This window comes from Anguilla rostrata, chromosome 11 (assembly GCF_018555375.3).
Source record: "Anguilla rostrata isolate EN2019 chromosome 11, ASM1855537v3, whole genome shotgun sequence".
Classification (NCBI taxonomy): Eukaryota; Metazoa; Chordata; class Actinopteri; order Anguilliformes; family Anguillidae; genus Anguilla; species Anguilla rostrata.
In genome coordinates this window covers 131825-153856 of record NC_057943.1, presented here as the reverse complement: position 1 = coordinate 153856, position 22032 = coordinate 131825, and the positions used below count along the sequence as shown (strand labels likewise).

At 43.0% G+C, this 22032-nt stretch overlaps 1 protein-coding gene across 2 annotated transcripts in view; it reads right to left on the bottom strand.

Moving 5' to 3' along the window:
• Positions 1–1365: 1365 nt before the first annotated feature.
• Positions 1366–22032, bottom strand: part of LOC135235120 (protein Wnt-7a-like) — a 30167-nt gene continuing 9500 nt past the window's right edge. The window contains exons 2-5 of one of the 2 annotated variants that reach the window (XM_064300316.1): positions 20565–20739; positions 10748–10974; positions 5892–6163; positions 1366–5517 (exon numbers count right to left, since the gene is read on the bottom strand). In XM_064300316.1, the coding sequence (XP_064156386.1) occupies positions 5038–5517; positions 5892–6163; positions 10748–10862 (867 nt within the window). In that variant the 5' untranslated portion in view covers positions 10863–10974; positions 20565–20739 and the 3' untranslated portion in view covers positions 1366–5037. Of the gene's footprint in view, positions 5518–5891; positions 6164–10747; positions 10975–13153; positions 13556–20564; positions 20740–22032 lie in introns of those variants that run through there. The other variant, XM_064300315.1, reaches the window with a different exon arrangement.

Below are 22032 nucleotides of genomic sequence, written 5' to 3'. Positions count from 1 at the left end.
TCTCCACATCAAACACAACCTCAATCTCCACACCAAACACCACCTCAATCTTCACTCCAAACACGACCTCAATATTCACATCAAACACAACCTCAATCTCCACACCAAACACAATCTCAACACCAAACACAACCTCAATCTCCACACCAAACACAACCTCAATCTCCACCAACACAACCTCAATCTCCACACCAAACACAACCTCAATCTTCACACCAAACACAACCTCAATCTCCACACCAAACACAACCTCAATCTCCACACCAAACACAGCCTCAATCTTCACACCAAACACAACCTCAATCTTCACATCAAACACACCCTCAATCTCCACACCAAACACAGCCTTAATATCCACACCAAACACAATTTCAATCTCCACACCAAACACAACCTCAATCTCCACACCAAACACAATCTCAATCTCCACATCAAACACAACCTCAATCTCCACACCAAACACCACCTCAATCTTCACTCCAAACACGACCTCAATCTTCACACCAAACACAACCTCAATATTCACATCAAACACAACCTCAATCTCCACACCAAACACAATCTCAACACCAAACACAACCTCAATCTCCACACCAAACACAACCTCAATCTTCACACCAAACACAACCTCAATCTCCACACCAAACACAACCTCAATCTTCACACCAAACACAACCTCAATCTCCACACCAAACACAACCTCAATCTCCACACCAAACACAGCCTCAATCTTCACACAACACACCCAATCTTCACATAAACACCCTCAATCTCCACACCAAACACAGCCTTAATATCCACACCAAACACAATCTCAATCTCCACACCAAACACCTCAATCTCCACACCAAACACAGCCTTAATCTCCACACCAAACACAATTTCAATCTCCACACCAAACACAACCTCAATCTCCACACCAAACACAATCTCAACACCAAACACAACCTCAATCTCCACACCAAACACAACCTCAATCTTCACAAACACACCCTCAATCTCAACACCAAACACAACCTCAATCTCCACACCAAACACAACCTCAATCTTCACAAACACACCCTCAATCTCCACACCAAACACAATTTCAATCTCCACACCAAACACCTCAATCTCCACACCAAACACAGCCTTAATCTCCACACCAAACACAATCTCAATCTTCACTCCAAACACAACCTCAATCTCCACACCAAACACAACCTCAATCTTCACACCAAACACAACCTCAATCTTCACATCAAACACAACCTCAATCTCCACACCAAACACAACCTCAATCTCCACATCAAACACAATCTCAACACCAAACACAACCTCAATCTTCACTCCAAACACAACCTCAATCTTCACACCAAACACAACCTCAATCTCCACACCAAACACAACCTCAATCTTCACACCAAACACAACCTCAATCTTCACATCAAACACAACCTCAATCTCCGCACAAAACACAATCTCAATCTCCACACCAAACACAACCTCAATCTTCACTCCAAACACAACTTCAATCTCCACACCAAACACAACCTCAATCTTCACTCCAAACAGAATCTTCAGAAAGACGGGCGGACTATCTGAACTCTATTGCTCCAATAGATCTTATGGAGTTTAATGCCATAGTTAATTCCTCAAAATCTTCTACTTGTCTTCTAGACACTAATCCTACAAAGCTTTTCAAGGAGCTACTACCAGTGATTGGAACACCAATGTTACATATTGTCAATGCATCTTCAGCATCTGGACACATACCACAGACTCTGCAGTCATCAAACCCCTTCTTAAGAAGCCAAACTTGGATGTGAATGACCTGTCTAACGACAGGCCTATCTCAAATCTCCCGTTCCTTTCTAAAATACTAGAAAAGGCCATTTCAAAACAACCTGGTTCATTTTTGCACTCCAATCATATATTGGAAGTTTTTCAATCTGGTTTTAGACCCTCTCCCAGCACTGAAACAGCCCTGGTCAAAGTACTCAATCACTTACTCCTCGCTTCAGACAATGGCTGCATCTCTGTACTTGTGCTTTTAGACTTAAGTGCAGCATTTGACACAGTTGATCACCTCATCCTTCTGGATAGACTTGAAAATCTTGTAGGCCTCCGTGGACAGGTACTCTCTTGGTTCAGATCATACCTATCAGACTGATATCAATTGGTGCATTTTAATAATGATTCCTCTTATCAATCCAGGGTTAGATATGGAGTACCACAAGGATCTGTGCTTGGGCCTTTGCTCTTCTCTCTTTATATGCTCCCCCTGGGACAAGTTATTCGCAAACATGGCGTTAGTTTCCACTGCTATGCAGATGGCACCCAGTTGTATATATCAGTTAAACCTGATGTACTTGTCCAGCTGTCAAAGATCAAAGCCTGTCTTATAGACATAAAGGAATGGATGACCCAAAATTTTCTCTTGCTAAACTCTGATAAGACCGAGATAATGGTAGTAGGGCCCAAGTCCCTGAGATGCAAACTATCTGACTATATGCTTAACATTGATGGAATCTCCATTACTTCAAGTGCTGTAATCAAAAATCTTGGTGTTACCTTTGATCCAGATCTTGCATTTGATATACATAATAAAAACATCTCTAGGGTTGCTTTTTATCACTTGAGAAATATCTCAAATATTCGGAAAATACTGTCCTTACATGATGCAGAAAAGCTAGTTCATGCTTTTGTTACTTCAAGATTAGATTACTGCAATGCTCTTTTGTCTGGATGTGCAAATTCCTCTCTGAAAGGGCTCCAGCTAATTCAAAATGCAGCAGCTCGTATTCTCACTAGAACAAGGAGATTCGAGCACATCAGCCCAGTATTAGCATCGCTTCACTGGTTGCCAGTTAAATTCCGAATAGACTATAAGATACTACTTCTTACCTTTAAAGCCTTAAATGGGCTTGCCTTTGTACTTAAATGATTTACTTCTTCCTTATATTCCCCCACAAACGCTCCGTTCACAGGGTGCAGACCTCCTTGTTATTCCTAGAATAGCTAAAAGTACCATAGGTGGTAGAGCCTTCTCCTATCGTGCTCCCCTCCTGTGGAACAAGTTGCCTGTCCATGTTCGGGGCAAAGACACCATCACCTTTTTTAAAGCTAGGCTCAAAACATATCTTTTTAGTCTCTCCTATATTTGAGAGGCAGGAGTGGGTGGCAGGCATAGCTATAGTCTCTGGCAGACTGAGTGGTTAGTGCTGTCACTGGATCATCATTGGGAGTGCTGTGTTAAGCTGAACCGGTCATGGTCTGGTGATGACTGTCCCAAGCCTGCCCTCATGGCTGCGTTGGCCCCTGCCTCTGTTTCCCTTAGCTATGCTGCCATAGCCTTATTCTGCCGGGGTTTTCCTTATCGCACGCAGGCACCTCTGTCTCTTCTGCTCTGCTTGCTAATCTACCTTTTGAACCCCCAACAATGTTTTTTTCTCGTTTTCCTTGGCTCTGGGCACCTGCCCGGAGCTCTAGCCCAAGTTTGCTGAGCACCCCCCCGGCCCAGAGCTCCAGCCCTAGACCAGCTAGACCAGCTGGGCATCCCGCCTCCTGCCACTACTGACTTTCCATAACAAACCGGTGCCTGCCCGCAGCAGATGGGTTCCCCCTCTGAGTCCGGTTCTGCTCAAGGTTTCTTCCTGTTTTCCTTGCTACTGTTGCCGTAGGCTTACTCTTTGGGGGCCGGTTCTCTGTAAAGCTGCTTTGTTAAAAGCGCTATACAAATAAAATTGATGAACCCCTGTGGATCTGCTGGGCGTACTCCTGTTCTAGGGCTCAAATTCAGGAGAATGAAACCCTTCCAGTCTGTCTAGGGTTTATAATTTTTAATACTCTCTAATAGTCTACACTGAATAGAAAATCACATTCATGTTAGGTGTCTCAGAATTTCTGAGAACAATAAAAATGAGAGTTAACCTTTTGACCGAATGGGTGCTCTCCTTGTTCAAAAACCAGTTGCATCTGGGACAGCACTGTTGCCTCACAGCACGAAGGTCTTTGGTTTCCTCCCACAGTCCAAAGACATCCAGGATGCGTTTTGTACAAGGAATGCATTCCATTGGAGGAAGGATTAGGGTTAGGGTCAGCAATCAACATTGCACAGGGTTGCCCTTAGTAGGGTTTGCCTGTACAAGAAAGTACGATGAAACCTAACCAGCTGTCCCCAGGGACACATATTTAGCCCTTTGAGTTCCTGTCCCCAGGGACACATATATAGCCCTTTGAGTTCCTGTCCTCAGGGACACATATTTAGCCCTTTGAGTTCCTGTCCTCAGGGACACATATTTAGCCCTTTGAGTGAATCTGGGTATCACTTCTTTTATATTCTGAGCACAACCTAATCCATTACCACATACTTTTTGCTGTGATTTGTAGTTAAACAGAGTATATTATTCCAAGGTGTTTTGTTTCTTTTCATATATGTGTATTTGTATTTCATCTGCATTCACAACAATCAATCAAAATATTCTGCAAGCAAAGCTACAATGGTGCCATCACAAAACAAATCGACAGTTGGTTCAAATAAATTACTTTCAATAAAATTAAATAACTACGTTACACCACTAATTATGCCAAAAGCACAATTCATTTTCGTCCCATGACTGAGTCTGTATATATAAACATAGCATACATACATATATATATATATATATATATATATAGCAATCTCTCCTATACCAATGTTTCTGCTCGAGTGTATGTGCTGGATCACTGTGCTGTAACCATTGTGTTTATGCTGCATTCACTGTGTCTGTGATATATGCACTGTGTCTGTGCTCTACACACTGTGTCTGTGATGTATGCGCTGTGTCTGTGGTCTACACACTGTGTCTGTACTGTATGCGCTGTGTCTGTGGTCTACACACTGTGTCTGTGCTGTACACGCTGTGTCAGTATTGGCAGTACTGCAGGCCCTGTGATAGGGACAGTGCCCCTGAGGGGATGCGAGGCACTACTGCAGAGTCAACTGGGTTCATGCCCATTCTCCCTTCCATCCACATGAGCAAATGAGCCCGCCAGTTTGTGAAGAGTTCCCTAAAGTCATTTACAGGTGTGCACCTCTGTCCTCTCACTGCAGGTGTTACACCTGACATAGCAGCACCACAGGAACTTGCAGTTGCACTGCCACACGTGGGAGTACTGGTGCGTGTTGTAACCCCGCCCACAGCACATGAGGTCACAGCTGTTGGTCTGCTGGGCCGTCCTGTTGCAGACCCGCCCCTGAGTGCCTACACTGCCTGTCCTCCAGTCCTCCTCGCAGTAGTTGGGTGATTTCTCGATGTAAACCAAGTCCGTGGCCGAGGGCTTCCTGTAGGAGTGCGGCCTCCTGATCTTCAGGAATGTGGGCCGCCTGGTCCGGCGCGCCCTCACCGCCTCCACCTGCACTGCCTGGATGTACTTCTCCTTCAGGAGGAAGCCCAGCTGCCGGAACTTGGGCAGCGTGGTCCAGCAGGTCCGGGTGGTGCAGGATCCCGACACGCCATGGCACTTGCACTCCAGGCGCATGTTCTTCTCCAGGACCTGCCCAAACCAGGCGAGAGAAACCTTAACCTGTCATCCCCTCCCAGGACCTGCCTAAACCAGGTGAGAGAAAACTTAACCTGTCATCCCCTCCCAGGACCTGCCCAAACCAGATGAGAGAAACCTTAACCTGTCATCCCCTCCCAGGACCTGCCTAAACCAGGCGAGAGAAACCTTAACCTACCCTCCTAGGACCTCAAAAAGGTGAGGGTCCCCTAGTCTTCAACAACAACATAGATTTGGATAAAACACTTTGCTAAAAAAAGGTTATGTAAACCTTTTGTAATCTTCACAATTTGCACATTTTACTAAACATTAAGTTGGAGTTTGTTGTGCTAGCATGCTGAAGGATTGTGTGGGGGGGGTTAGCGTACCTTGCGTCCCACCTCATTGTTGTGCAGATTCATCAGGGTCCTGGCGTTCTGTTTGACCTCTCTGGCGTCCATGAAGACTTTGGAGAAGCCCAGGCCGTAGTGGATGTCTGCAGAGCAGCCCCCCCACCTCCAGCCGTCCAGCGGGGAGTACTGACCCTGCTTCTCCTGATCGCAGCCACAGCTGCTGAGGCTGCCCTGCGTGCAGGCCGCAGTGAGGGCATGGGCCACGCCTGCTGTGATGACGGCGTAGGAGAACGCCGCCTCCTTACTGCCTGAAATTCACAAGTCACTATCAGAGACTCTTTGACATAATGCCACCTTTTATACCCAACATAGCTTTGAAATGTCATGAAGCAAATGTGAAATGGAATGTGAATATCACTAATATCATTACACACCACACTGCGATTATTACACGCCACACTGCGATTATTACACGCCACACTGCGATTATTACACACCACACTGAGATTATTACACACCACACTGAGATTATTACACGCCACACTGAGATTATTACACGCCACACTGCGATTATTACACACCACACTGCGATTATTACACACCACACTGAGATTATTACATGCCACACTGCGATTATTACACGCCACACTGCGATTATTGCACAGTTCACTGCGATTATTACACGCCACACTGCGATTATTACACGCCACACTGCGATTATTACACAACACACTGTGATTATTACACACCACACTGAGATTATTACACACCACACTGCAATTATTGCACAGTTCACTGCGATTATTACACACCACACTGAGATTATTACACACCACACTGAGATTATTACACACCACACTGTGATTATTACACGCCACACTGTGATTATTACACACCACACTGAGATTATTACACGCCACACTGAGATTATTACACACCACACTGCGATTATTGCACAGTTCACTGCGATTATTACACGCCACACTGTGATTATTACACACCACACTGAGATTATTACACGCCACACTGCGATTATTGCACAGTTCACTGCGATTATTACACGCCACACTGTGATTATTACACACCACACTGAGATTATTACACGCCACACTGCGATTATTGCACAGTTCACTGCGATTATTACACGCCACACTGTGATTATTACACACCACACTGCGATTATTACACGCCACACTGCGATTATTGCACAGTTCACTGAGATTATTACACACCACACTGCGATTATTACACACCACACTGTGATTATTACACACCACACTGAGATTATTACACACCTCACTGAGATTATTACACGCCACACTGTGATTATTACACACCACACTGAGATTATTACACGCCACACTGCGATTATTACACGCCACACTGCGGTTATTACACACCACACTGCGATTATTACACACCACACTGAGATTATTGCATAGCACACTGCGATTATTACACACCACACTGAGATTATTACACGCCACACTGCGATTATTACACGCCACACTGCGATTATTACACGCCACACTGTGGTTATTACACGCCACACTGCGATTATTACACACCACACTGAGATTATTACACGCCACACTGCGATTATTACACACCACACTGCGATTATTACACACCACACTGAGATTATTACACGCCACACTGTGATTATTACACGCCACACTGCGATTATTACACACCACACTGAGATTATTACACGCCACACTGTGGTTATTACACACCACACTGCGATTATTACACGCCACACTGCGATTATTACACGCCACACTGCGATTATTACACGCCACACTGCGATTATTACACGCCACACTGCGATTATTACACGCCACACTGCGTGTAATGGAATGTGCATCTACACAACAGTGAAGAGACAGTTGTAAACAAAATGGTTTGGATCTGAATTTTTTTTTTTTTTTTTTTACTATGTTCATAAGGACAGGCTGTATGATATATAGTTCAGATAACATGTTCACATACACCTAGGCTAAAGACATTCAAACTCAATTTTTCCTCAACTCCACACATTTAATGTTACCAGTCATTACCTGTGTTAAGTCAGTTAGGGTATCTACTTTATTTCCATAAGAGGTCATTTCAAAATAACAGCTAAGAGACATATTTATTTCAGCTTTTATGTACTATATCAGATTTTCAGTGGGTCAAAAGTTTACATACACTTTGTTAGTATTTGGTGGTATTGCCTTTTAATTGTTTAACTTGATTCAAATGCTTGGGGTAGCCTCCCACAAACTTCTCACAATACTTTGCCGGAATTTTTGCCCATTCCTACAGACAGAACTGGTGTAACTCAGTCAGGTTTGTGGGCCTCCTTGCTCGGAAGCGCTTTTTCAGTTCAGTGCACAAATTTTCTATGGGATAGGTCAGGGCTTTGTGATGGCCACTCCAATACTTTCACTTTGTTGTCTTTAAGCCATTTTGTTACAACTTTGGAGGTATGCTTAGGACCATTGTCCCGCTGGAAGACCCAATTGGGACCAAGTTTTAACTTTCTAGCTGATGTCTTGAGTTGTTGCTTCAGTATTTCTAGATAATCCTCCTTCCTCATGATGCCATCTATTTTCTGAATTGCACCTCTTCCAGCAAAACACCCCCACAACATGATGCTGCCACCCCCATGCTTCACAGTTGGGATGGTGTTCTTCGAATGAAAAACCTCACCCTTTTTCCGCCATACATAGCGCTGATCATTATGGCCCAACAGTTCAATTTTTGTTTAATCTGACCTGAGATAACTCCTCCAAAAGGCTAGGTCTTCATCCTGGTGATCACCTGCAAACTTCATTCTGGCTTTTTAATACTGATCTTGGAGTAGGGGCTTCTTCCTTGTGTGACAGCCTTTCAGGACATGGCGGTGTAGGATTCTCTTAATGGTGGATGTAGAGAATCTGGTACCTGATGCCTCCAACTCCTTCACAAGTTCCTTTGTTGTTGTCTTGTGGTTCAGTTGAACCTTTCGGACCAAAGTTCGTTCAGCCCTGGGAGTTTATTTTTGCCTCCTTCCTGAATGATGAAGTGTCTGTGTGGTCCCAAGATTTTTATATTTGCATACAATTGTTTGTACAGATTCTCAGTTGTTTGGAAATTGCTCCTAAGGAGGAACCGGACTTGTGGAGGTCCACAATTTTTTTTCTGAGGTCTTGGCTGAGTTGCTTGGATTTTCCCATGGTATCAAGGGCAAAAAGGCAGTAGCTCTAAAGGTAGGCCCTTAAATACAGCCACAGGTGGCAATTAACTCCTAATTATGACAATTGGCCAATCCGAAGCTTCTAATAAGTTATTACATCAATTTCTGGAATCTTCCAGACTGTTTAAAGAGACAGTCAACTTGGTGTATGTAAACTTTTTACCCACTGTAATTCTAATATAGTGAATTAAAGCTGAAATAAATCTGTTTCTAATCGATTGTTTTAAAATGACCTCTGATATGAACAAAGTTAGATGCCCTAATTGATATGCCAAATGAAATGTATGGTGACATGAAATGTTCAGAGTTGTGAAAAATATATTTAGCCTAGGTGTATATGAATATAGCATACATGCATATAAACACAGCGTACAGTACAAGGATACACACAGCTACAGAGTACAGCATATACAGACCTTTTTGGTATTTTCTAAGATATGTGCCAACATGTTTTGATGAACATCTTGGATCTCTGTATGCCCAATTCTAACAAGAGTCAATTATGTGGAAGTTTCATTGATTTAATGGGCTCGTTGCCAAAGGTGTGTCTTCCAAAGTGTTTGTGGTTTGTCTTTGTTATGAAAACTAAAGAAAAATATTTCTGGAATAGTGGCAGTATACTGTGTCAGATGAGATGCAGTAGGAGTCTAAATAGGACCAGGACATCTATAAAGGAGTACGGTACTCTTTAAGAATACTGACACCTCTCTTTAGGGGTACTGACACCTCTATTCAAGAGCACTGACACCTCTCTTTAGGGGTACTGACACCGCTCTTTAAGAGTACTGACACCTCTCTTTAGGGGTACTGACACCTCTATTTAAGAGCACTGACACCTCTCTTTATGAGCACCGACACCCCTATTTAGGGGTACTGACACCTCTCTTTAAGGGTACTGACACCTCTATTTAAGAGCACTGACACCTCTCTTTATGAGCACCGACACCCCTATTTAGGGGTACTGACACCTCTCTTTAAGGGTACTGACACCCCTATTTAGGGGTACTGACACCTCTATTTAAGAGCACTGACACCTCTCTTTATGAGTACTGACACCTCTCTTTAGGGGTACTGACACCTCTATTTAAGAGCACTGACACCTCTCTTTAGGGGTACTGACATCTCTCTTTAAGAGCACTGACACCTCTATTTAAGAGTACTGACACCTCTCTTTAGAGATACTGACACTCCTTCGGAGTACTGACACCTCTCTTTAGGAATACTGACACTCCTTCGGAGTACTGACACCCCTATTTAAGGGTACTGACACCTCTCTTTAAGAGCACTAACACCTCTCTTTAGGGAGTAATTCCAACTCTTCAATCAAAATCATTACATTACAAAGAAATACATTGCATCACTTTGCAGACACTCTTTTCCAGAGTGACTTGCAGAAGTGGAGATATCAGTGATGCAGTCAGCAATGTGACAGGCACAAATGGACCATTTATAATCAATAAAGTGTAACATTAACCAAACAAACCATGTGCTATAGAACATCAGAATAAATAGGATTCCCTTTCTGTTGTGCTGAATAAAATCACAAAAACCAAAAGTGAATAGCACTCATCGTAGTTCCCCAATAAACCATGTTACAATGGATTTAAATTTTACATCGCACATGCATGCTCTGTGGAAAAGAGAAGAGTTCCCTGATAGATTTGTAACATACCCACTTTCAGTTCTTTTCCAAAGACGGTTCTCTGTCCAAGAGCAGAGCAGTTCCACCGCCCGTTCCTAAACTGGAACTGGCACTCTTTAATGCCCATCTGCACCCCCTGTGCCATCACCACGATGGCGTCCGGCCGGCTCTGGCAGATGGTGCGCTGCCGGGGCGCTAACCCAGGAATCCTGTTGCAGATTATGCCCGCTCCGAGCGCCCACACCGAAGACAGGCCGCTGCGGAAAGCAGAGAGAAACACTCAATATTAAATGAAGCCAAATGTCCAAAATCTTCCCAAACAAGCAAGTCTAGGATTATTCTTTACTTACAGTATTCAAGTCTAACTTAACATACAAGTGATCTCATTATTCCATCTGTGCTGTAATGAGGCAGTACAGTCACTCAAAGGTTTAACTTTGGTTGCCAATAGCACTGTAGACTTTTCCATCTCTAATATTGGAGATTTCGCATCCTCTCACAAACACTGTCCAGGAAGTCAGGCAATGCAGCCACGAGGCAGTAGAGCTGCTTATGCGCTTGCAGTTTAACTCCTCCTTTGGAAGCTTTGGCACTGGAAAGGGCACACTTTTCACTGGGATTTTTTTGACTCAATAATCTGGGTGAGGGAGTTTTACTGCTTTGTGAGTCCTGGTATTCACAGAGCTGAATTCCCAGATGGATCACTGTAAATCCAACGTTCAATCCTTTAAACAAAAAAATAACGATGGTTGGCAGACCCACCTATTCAGAAACTGTGTGCAAACTGAGCAATCCCCAGCATCCAGCACAGCACCCCTGCTGCAACTTAGCACTAGTACAGCAATCATTAAGCGCTTGTTCATATGTGTTGTATTGCTAGCATAGCATTAGCAGTCTTATCCAGCGACTCACCGTTCTAGATCTCAATCTGAATATCAACCAATCAAAAACAATCTCGAAAATTCGGTTACAGCGCAGTTAACATCTGCGCACTCGTCCTTGTTAGTCCAGGCCTAGATTTTACTGAAATTCTAAACATGAAGAGGCTGAAAACCTCTATTTTACTTGCTAGCTCATATTGGTTGACCTGTACCGCTGTGCTAGCTAGCTAACTGATGCATTGGGTAGCACTGCACATTTCTAACTTCTGCGAGGTGGAATAAATGTAGCTCGCTAACTACCGTTACAGAACTGTCTTAATGTCTTAGACAATCAAGACAGAAAGTGTTCATGCGGGTCAATAATTTTACATTACATTACATTTTTAAATGGCAAGACATTTTTAAGAGAACACAGCTAATAGTTCCAAATGTAATGGATTATTACTGCTCTCCCCCCCACCACTAAGGTGGAGAATGAACAGCTCAAAGTGAGTATACATGTTTGTATGCGGCGTACTGTTTGACTGTGGTTTGATTTTGGCCAAATTCACCTTCATACCAAGTATACTGCCACCTTCAGCATTGCACTGTAGCATGAAGGTAAAAAGTCTGCTACATGCTTCATGGACACGCTTGTTTTTTTGTAAATTCAATTTATTGCACATATTTCAGGAATACATGCAGTACAGGGGTCACTACCTGTTCCTCTGGAGGCTGTTCTGGGGTTTGGTGGTGCTTAGCACCGACCTGCTAAATACTTTCAGACAAAACCCGCATCTGCTGGTTTCTTGAAGATATTTGTGAGTGATTTAATTGTAATTAATATAATATATAATGAATGATTCCATCTTTTAAGGCTTCCAGGAAATTTACAGTAAACCGATGCATTACTACCTAAGCACAGTTTATCTGGAATTTATTTAAATGCTAAGAAATGGTCACACCCAGTATGAACCTTGTTGAAATGTAATATTGAGCTTTATAGCAGAATCATAGAGATTTTCATCAGTAGTTGACTGCCTGGCAGATTATATGTATATACATATATGCATACACACACATTTAAAAAGTGTAATATATAAAGTAACAAAGTGTAAAGTTTTCAGTGTTCACATAAGAACACAAATACGTTTATCAGATGGGGTCTTTTGACACCTTTTGTTAATTCAGCTTTAACTGTTAATTTGAGTGGAAAGGGGTAAATATGCACCATAGCTTCAAATAAAACCGTTTAAACGCTGAACATTCTGCTGGGGGGGAATTTGAACAGTGCTGGTTTGCATTATATGTGCCAAAGGCTTTATTTAAAAACACATGGTAAGATATTAACCTGTTTAAATGTCTAATACATTTGTATTAGTGAGCGTTTTATCCCGAAGAAAAGATTACATCTTGTCTGATTCAGGGGTCAGTATTATGCAGGCGTGTATGTTAAGTGTAGAAGATGCAAAAATGTCTTTTATGATTTTAATATCCTTCAGTGTAACCTTTCTGTTCTGTCAGAGGGAAAAGTAGAAAAAAGCATCAGGTCTGAACACGTTGGAATTAAACTTACCCAATTTTTAAATACACAATCCCAAGGCAGAGAAAGATGTGAAAAATCCACAGTCGTGTTTTCTTGGTCATGCTGTCCACCTCGTTATCTTAATGGATAATTGGAAATGCAGTTTTCCAGATGGGTCAGTTAGTCACAGTGCATTCAGACACCGTAAGGGCCCTCAGCGAATGCTGCAGACTCCATGCTTCCCTCCCCAGGCTGATGAACGGCTCTGCCACAGTGCTGCAGTTCTCTCCAGGTGTTCCTGCCGCACCACAGGTTCTATATCTACCTCACCTGTCTACCTCACCTGTCAGGGCGTGTTCTGGAAAGAAGCCCCATTTGTGCAATCACACACACATGGTCCCGTGTGCTGCATTCACCTGTTTATTAAGGAGAATATGCAGTCAGATTTGGTGACTGAACCGAGAGAATTTAAATGTATGCATAAATTTGGATGTTGGATAATAGTGTGGTCTTTTGCATAGATATCCTTTATGCAAGCATAGCTAGCCTGAACAGTGGGGGTTCTGGAGGGTCGTGTGAGAGGTTCTGGGGAGGGTGTCCTGTGGGGGAGGCGTGTCTGTGTAGGGGCTTCTGTTGGAAGGCGTCGTGTGGAGCTTACGAAGGGCCGGTGAGGAGGTGTCCGGTGAAGGTCCTGTGAGGGCGCTGTGAGGAGTCTTGGGAGCGGTCTTGGGGGGCGGCTGGGAGGCTGTCCTTTGTGAAGCGTCCTACAACAGTCCGTGGTGGGTTATAGGAGAGGCGTGTCCTGTGTGGGGGAGGCGTGTCCTGTGTGGAGAGGCGTGTCCTGTGTGAGGAGGCGTGTCCTGTGTGGGGAGAGGCGTGTCCTGTGTGAGGAGAGGCGTGTCCTGTGTGAGGAGGCATGTCCTGTGTGGGGAGAGGCGTGTCCTGTGTGAGGAGGCGTGTCCTGTGTGGGGAGAGGCGTGTCCTGTGTGAGGAGGCGTGTCCTGTGTGGGGAGAGGCGTGTCCTGTGTGAGTAGAGGCGTGTCCTGTGTGAGGAGAGGCGTGTCCTGTGTGAGTAGAGGCGTGTCCTGTGTGGGGAGAGGCGTGTCCTGTGTGAGTAGAGGCGTGTCTGTGTGAGGAGGCGTGTCCTGTGTGGAGAGGCGTGTCCTGTGTGAGGAGAGGCGTGTCCTGTGTGAGGAGAGGCGTGTCCTGTGTGGGAAGAGGCGTGTCCTGTGTGAGTAGAGGCGTGTCCTGTGTGAGGAGGCGTGTCCTGTGTGGGGAGAGGCGTGTCCTGTGTGGGGTGAGGTGTGTCCTGTGTGGGGAGGGCATGTCCTGTGTGGGGAGGGGTGTTTTGTGTGGGGAGAGGCGTGTCCTGTGTGGGGTGAGGCGTGTCCTGTGTGAGGAGAGGGGTGTCCTGTGTGAGGAGAGGCGTGTCTTGTGTGGGGAGGCGTGTCCTGTGTGGGGAGATGCGTGTCCTGTGAGGAGGCGTGTCCTGTGTGGGGAGAGGCGTGTCCTGTGTGGGGTGAGGCGTGTCCTGTGGAGAGGTTTCTGTTGAGCTGCTGGAGCGTGTCTTGAGCCCCACCTTCAATTTTTGGATTTCTTAAGCTCATTTCACTTATGCAGCATCATCATGTGAATTTTCTTCAATAAAATAATAAACAATGCAGAAAATATTGGGTTAGGGTTATAAAAAATTCTAAGAGAAGCAACAGGGACAGCAACTACCTTGGGGTTTGACGACACCTTTCCGCCAGCCAAGTCGTTACCCAGTATAACCGACACACCTTTAACAGGGAGGCCAGGCCGCACGCCGACAACAACACATCCAGTCACTAAAGTAGAGCTCAGATAAATCTGATGCAGAGGGACGTTTACAAACCCCATCTCCAAACCCTGGGCAAGGACACTGGAGCCCAATGAAGTGTCTTCCGGGGACTAAGGGACGACGCAGCACCTGTATCACACAGTATCCTCACTGGATACTGAACACTGGGCTCATCAGCCACAGACACAAAACCATCCGTAATGAACGGTTTAAAAGTTTGATCACTAACTTCATGATCTTTACTAAGTGACACATCAAATTTAGGCACAGTCTGTGAAAATATCTCCACAAAAGCCACAGACTTAAAAGACTGGTCTTTCTTTTTTAAAGAGAAACAATCAGCTAAAACATGTCCTCGCTTCTTACAATAAAAACAAACCAAAGGACCCCCTTTTGCTGGAGCGTCTGTATGTGTGTTTTTGACTGAGGACGGCTTGGACTTAGGAGGAGCAGACATACCACTAGACAGACTGGAAGCGCAGGTGGATTGGAAGCGCAGGTGGATTGGAGGCGCAGGTGAATTGGCGGAGGTGGATTGGAGGCGCAGGTGGATTGGAAGCGCAGGTGGTTTGGAAGTGCAGGTGAATTGGAAGCACAGGTGGATTGGCGCAGGTGGATTGGAGGCGCAGGTAGATTGGAAGCAGCTGCAGGAGGTTCCTGGAACCTCTGCAGGGCTTCCAACACACTGAAGCCTTAGCATCCAAACACCGCAAATCTCGCCCATGACTCCTGCTACAACAGTGACATTCAGCCCCGCAACTGCGTCTACACTCTGCTGCCCACCTGCGTCTACACTCTGCTCACCCCCAGCCTGGCTCTACACCTGCTCACCCAAACGCGCTGACTTGCGCCCTCCCAACTGCACTCTGCATTGCTCCACCCCAACTGGTCTACACTCTGCTGCCCCAACCTGTGTTACCTTGCCCACCCAACGCGCCACACTGCCCGTGTGTTGGTCACCTCTGTGAGGCTGGTCATCTCTCCGACTCCACTTTTCTCCTCTGACCCAATGGAAGAAACGCCGCCCCTGTGATTGGCGCAACCCCTTTCTTCACTTGCACTCACTGAGCATCTCTGAGCGTCAGCAAAAAGGCTAAAATGTAAACACAAAGAAAATTAATTGTGAAAGACCCCCCCCCAAAAAAAACCAGCTAGGTAAATGTCACAATTTGTTAAATGCTGTCTTTCTATGGTGAAAAAGTCTCCTTGTCACCATTAGCGAACTACTGCATTTGCTTAAAAAAATGTTCCAGGACACGATATTGCATTTATTTGCTTCATTTGGTCATTGAGACACGTGTACCGGAAAGCCCGTCACTTGGATGAGCTATTCTGTGTTAGGCCTGTCTTGCTCATCCAGTCTCAGAGTCGCCAGATTTCCATGGATTTTGAGAAAATGGTGCCTTCTGCTTTACAATACTGCCACCTGCAGTATCCATGGTTTAATGCGTATTAATATAGATAAATTAGAAGATGCATCACTCTTACAATCTCCCGACCACGGTTATTCTCTATGAATGCATGTAATAATATGATAATTCTCATATATTGTTGTAAGAGTGGATATACAAAAAATTAAATAAAATAATGAAAGTTTGTAACAAACTTTCTGTTATTTCAAGAAAGTTTTACAAGAAATGGTCTTGCCAGTAAAGTATCAGAACTTCATTTTACTAGCCAGGAACTTTATTGAGGTTGTTCTCTATCTGATAAAACAAAATAAATCGCGAGAAGAACACAATACTCTAGCTATATTGATAACATAGACAATACTTCTCTATGGCAAAGGAGTGTTTCAGGAATGTTTAGCTCAGATTCAAAGCGGCTGTTTTAACGAGAGAGAATACTTTTGTTTGCCTCAAACTAACGTTTATTGGCCATTACACCAGATCCTTCATAACATCATTAAGGGCCTGGACCCAACAGCTAAGATCCCAGTTTATACATTGAACTCCATTCATACAATCCATTCACAGGAACTGATTGAACTGTTCAGACCGATATACTTTGATATCGCAGTGCAATTGATTTCTCGTATTGTTGCTGATGCTTAACCTCTTATCGCAAAGCCCCTAGTGGTCGGCACACCGGCATGCCAAGATTACTGAACTCAGACATTCAGTGCTACTGCAACCAAAGTATGAGTTAAAAACAGAAACGCGTTGTTTTAGTTTCATTAGTAGACAATTCACGACAACTATGCCGAATACGGAGTTTCGCAGTGCCACCATTGTCGCACTGGTCGTTCATTTAACACATACCCCCTCCCTGCAGTCTCATCTGCAACTACACCCCCCACCCATGACATAATGGACAATATTGTCTATCTTGGCATTTCATCACTAAAAAATTGTACTCCGTCCTAGCAACAAGATATCTTAGGGCTATTGTCTGGTTTATGTCAATACAGCAGTGAAAATGCTGCTCACTGAATAGCTAAATAAACGAGAAAAAGTTTTTAAAAATGATACCATGTCATTCCACAGTCAATATCTGGGACAAAATATTGAATAAATAAACAACTTTATCATTGGATTTACGCATAGAGATGTCCCTTTTGAGACTGAGTGGCCATATATTGTCTTGTGAAATATACGCGCATTTGTGATGCCTGGTTATATAAGTTATTTTTGAAATTGATTGTCTTTAAATAGGTTAGTGGTATTATATAATGAGGATATTTCACACTGTAATGTAAGCGTTAGTTAGTAGTGTAATAGTTTTTGTGATGCATGCAACAGTGATGATGTGAGAGTTGGAACAAAGCCAAAACGTGGTGGACGGTTGAAAATTGTTATGTTGTCCCACCCTCATACAAGAAAACATACGAGAGTACAGAGTATAGAAATACATACAATAGTTAATTATTACACATGTAGGTACTGTACAGTATTGTGTGACAATATTTTTGCATTATTTTAAAATTTAATATCAATGTTTCATCTTATACCTTCATAAAGGGTTCATTTATATGCTTTACAATGGACAAAAGGCATTTTATTCCTTTTTGGAGGGATTTTGGATATGTTTCTGGACCCCTAGCTATTTTAGACCACTGTACTGATGGAAAGCAAGTAATTCCCACTTGAAAATGATGCAACCGTGAGTTTCTTGAGTAAAAACAGTTGATGTGTAGTGAAATATGTGAATATGTTGTGATTTACAGCAATGCTTAATTTAGACATTTTGGGTAGATCTGGAGACACTGAATACACTGCTTAGTTTTGGCTTCATAGACTTTTAGTAGTTCTACATATCCATCCATAGATTTTATGAACTTGTGGTAAAGAAGTTTTTGATCCAGGACATGTATACTTTAATCTGCTGTATATATGCAATCTCTCAGTACTGCAAACTAAAAAAAGAGCAAATTCATTTTAGATTTTTTGTCGAGACAATTGCATTTGTGGCACTTTATTTCTTCCAAAGTTATGAATATAAACTAATCTGCGTTAGTATTGTAAATTGTACAAATGTCTTGCTTCATTTAAGCCATTTTTCAAGTCTCTGTGGTGTTCACATCTGGAGTTATAAGGCTTTAAATAGGGTACCCCCTAAAGGGGCAAGGACTGGCCAGATCTGGCATGTGCGCTAAGGGGTTAATACTTGCCACAGTAACCCCATACAATTTACCTTTATAGTCACTTTAAAAATGTAAAAAGAAATTGTAAAGAATTCATTTCTGAAAGTCCTTTACAAAACATTCATTTAAAACATTTAGTAATAAAAAATACAATTAAATAAAATACAGGAAAGTTAAAATCAAAAATACAAATAAAAATTGTAAAAGAAAAAATATAAAAATGTAAAACTGTCCTAGCCAATCAAAAACATTTTCTGAAAACCCCAGAGAGCAAACTCCGGTTCAGCATTTTTACAGCATGACCACTAGATGGTAGAAGAGGCTAATAAAACTGATTCCAGAACTTGCTCTTTGAAAGAACAACTAATTGTCACAATCTCTTCAGGTTTCAGAGGAATATGGAACCCTGTACATAATATCAGTATCATAGTGAACTTTAATATTTAGCTTCATGAAAGCCTCAATAGAAGCAGCATTTCAGCAAAATGAGCAAGAAATAAAATTTTGTATTTCGCAAATACTCATATCCAAGCCATTTACACAGATTCTTTTTTTTAAAATATATATATATATTTTTTTTTTTTAAAGTTCTATATATACGATTGGATATTTTTCAAAAATTCTGATTGATGAAGGGTACAACAGCACAGCTGGGAATTAAACCTGCAATCATTAAATTATAAACCCAGTTCACTAACCACTATACTGCACAATAATTGTTGGAATTAAGAAAATCCTCACTATACATTTGTAGGCCAGAGTATGAGTATTACACCTGTAATATTGGACCTATTTATGAATATTAAAATGGTAATATTAGAGAAGAGCCCATGCTCGCTCTTTGCTGAATCATTCAGCTACAGTGGCACAGAAACAGGTCCCACCTGACAGAAAACCTTGAAAGCTTTCCAGACTGCTGTGGGGAAATATTGACACAAGGCCATGTTCACTGTGGCAGAGGGAAGCAGGCCTTATAAGGGCAAAGTCCCACCTTTAAACTCTGATATGATCAATACGCTGTGATTTCAATCTGCAAAACCCGCTCACAGCCCTCTGTACAGAGTGAAGAGAAATTTCAGCTTTCTCTCCAACTGTAGCAAAGGCCAGACTCAGCTCCAGCACACAGACACTCAGCTTTAGCACATGGAACCAGAAAGCAGCCTGTCTGTAACAGATTTTATTTCTTTCACAGCATTTAAGGTGTTTTCAGAGATCTCAGAGTTCATAATCCAATGTAAGCACTGAAAAGTAACAAATGCATTCCTAAGGTAATTCTCAGTCATAATGGGAAGGACAATACCTGCTTCAGTTAAACCATGCTGCCCCATACTGGTGCTGCGTTTTATTCACTTCTATCAAAAGGAATGCATAAACATGTTTTAAAGTTCCTGCTCGAAAATGCCAGAACAGATGGTTTCAGGATTGGAGATGAGATGAAAATGAAAAATGTTTGCATCATAAATTATTTCCATTTGCTGGAAAGGGTCATTACTGAAATACCTGGCATCAGTTCTATTGTTTTCAAACAAGGTGACACATTTTACCAGTATTTTGCCCTTAGCTTTCTTAAACTAAATAATTACCCTGAGCAATCTTAAGGCATACTGGCTGTAAGACAACCTTGTAATGTTGATAAAGTTCCATATAACCGGTTTACATTTACGTCAGGAGTTCCCTTTCACACACAGAGCTTTCAGGAAGGATCACAGAATGTGTAATCACACTGATTCCAGACGATAACGCACATTGTCCACACCCTTTGCTCGTCATTTGCCTCCTAAACTATGCAGACAATTTAAACTTCAGGAAGTTGACATTACCTGTTATTCTGCTTACCTGCAGAATTATATTTTTTCCTCATACACATTGTGTCTGTTGCTCATACACATTGTGTCTGACCCAGCAGGGTTTTGAACAGTATTGTATTACATCAGGTTAGGTACCCTCCTGCCATTTCCCTTGACCAAGGCATTGGCCTCAGAACTGGAGCTGATCCCAGGGCATTGCACTGTGGCTTCCCACTGCTCTGAAGCAGTAAAATGTAGAGGACAAATTACCCCACATGGCCAGTTGTCCCAGCATGGCTTGGAATGGCTCAGTTCTGTCCCAGCATGGCATGGAATGGCTCAGTTCTGTCCCGGCATGGTTTAGAATGTCTCAGATGGCACAGCGCACTGTGAGCATGTGAGAATGCAGATTCAGGCCTCCCCCCAGTCGCTGGGGCATGCGAGTCTGATAAAACACATACAAAACATTTGTTTATAAAGACTGTGATCATTAGATCATGCAACAAGGGCAGTTCAGTCACAATATGCTTAGAGCATTTACTTTCACAGAATCAATGGCAGAGCAGCACTGACATTCACAGAATCAGACTGCAGCACTGACCCACAGAACCACTGTCTGCAGCACTGACCCACAGAACCACTGTCTGCATCACTGACCCACAGAATCACTGACTGAGGCACTGATCCACAGAATCACTGTCTGCAGCACTGACACAGAATCACAGACTGCAGCACTGACACACAGAATCACAGACTGCAGCACTGACACACACATTCACAGACAGCAGCACTGACACACAGAATTACTGACTGCAGCAGTGACCCACAGAATTACTGACTGCAGCACTGACCCATAGAACCACTGTCTGCAGCACTGGCCCACAGAACCACTGACTGAGGCACTGACCCACAGAATCACTGTCTGCAGCACTGACACACACAATCACAGACTGCAGCACTGACACACACAGTCACAGACTGCAGCACTGACACGCAAAATCACAGACAGCAACACTGACACACAGAATGCAGCACCGACATTTGCAGAATCACAAATGGCTGAGCAAGTGCAGTAGTTGAGTGTAGCTTTTTTTTTAAAAAACCTGCATCAATCTAGTTTTATTCCCAGCCATGTTACATGTTAGCTGCCTGCTACCTCTTAATCATAAATTATATTGTGAATGCAAAGAATAAAATTTTCAGCGTCATTTATAGACCTATTAAAGAATTTTGATGTGGTTGACCGCTCAGTTTTATCGAGCAGATTGTCCTCCATTGGCCTAGATCATGAAGCACAAAATTGGTTCCATAATTATTAAACAGTATAGAAACAGATGAGGTAAAGTCACCCCTTTCTGAAGGTCAATATAGGGGTCCCACAGGGATCCATTCAGGGCCCTCTATTGTTTACATTTATATAAATGAAACTGCCACTGAACTTCAAAACTGAAATGTTAATTTCTATGCTGACAGTACTTAATAGCGCCTATGTGAAGCCAGGCTCACTAATATTTACAAGCTGCCTTTAACAGTACAACACTGGCCAGTCTGATACTAATCTTAAATCCTAATAAAACAAAGTATATGATTTTTTTTTCTCGCACAAAACATTGACCTCACAGATTCACATTATCTACTTTGAATGTTGAAATTTAATGAGTCCAACAATACAAACATTTGGGAACTTTGTTAGATTATGTTTTCTGTTCCAAATCAGATTTGAAATTGAACAGAAAAG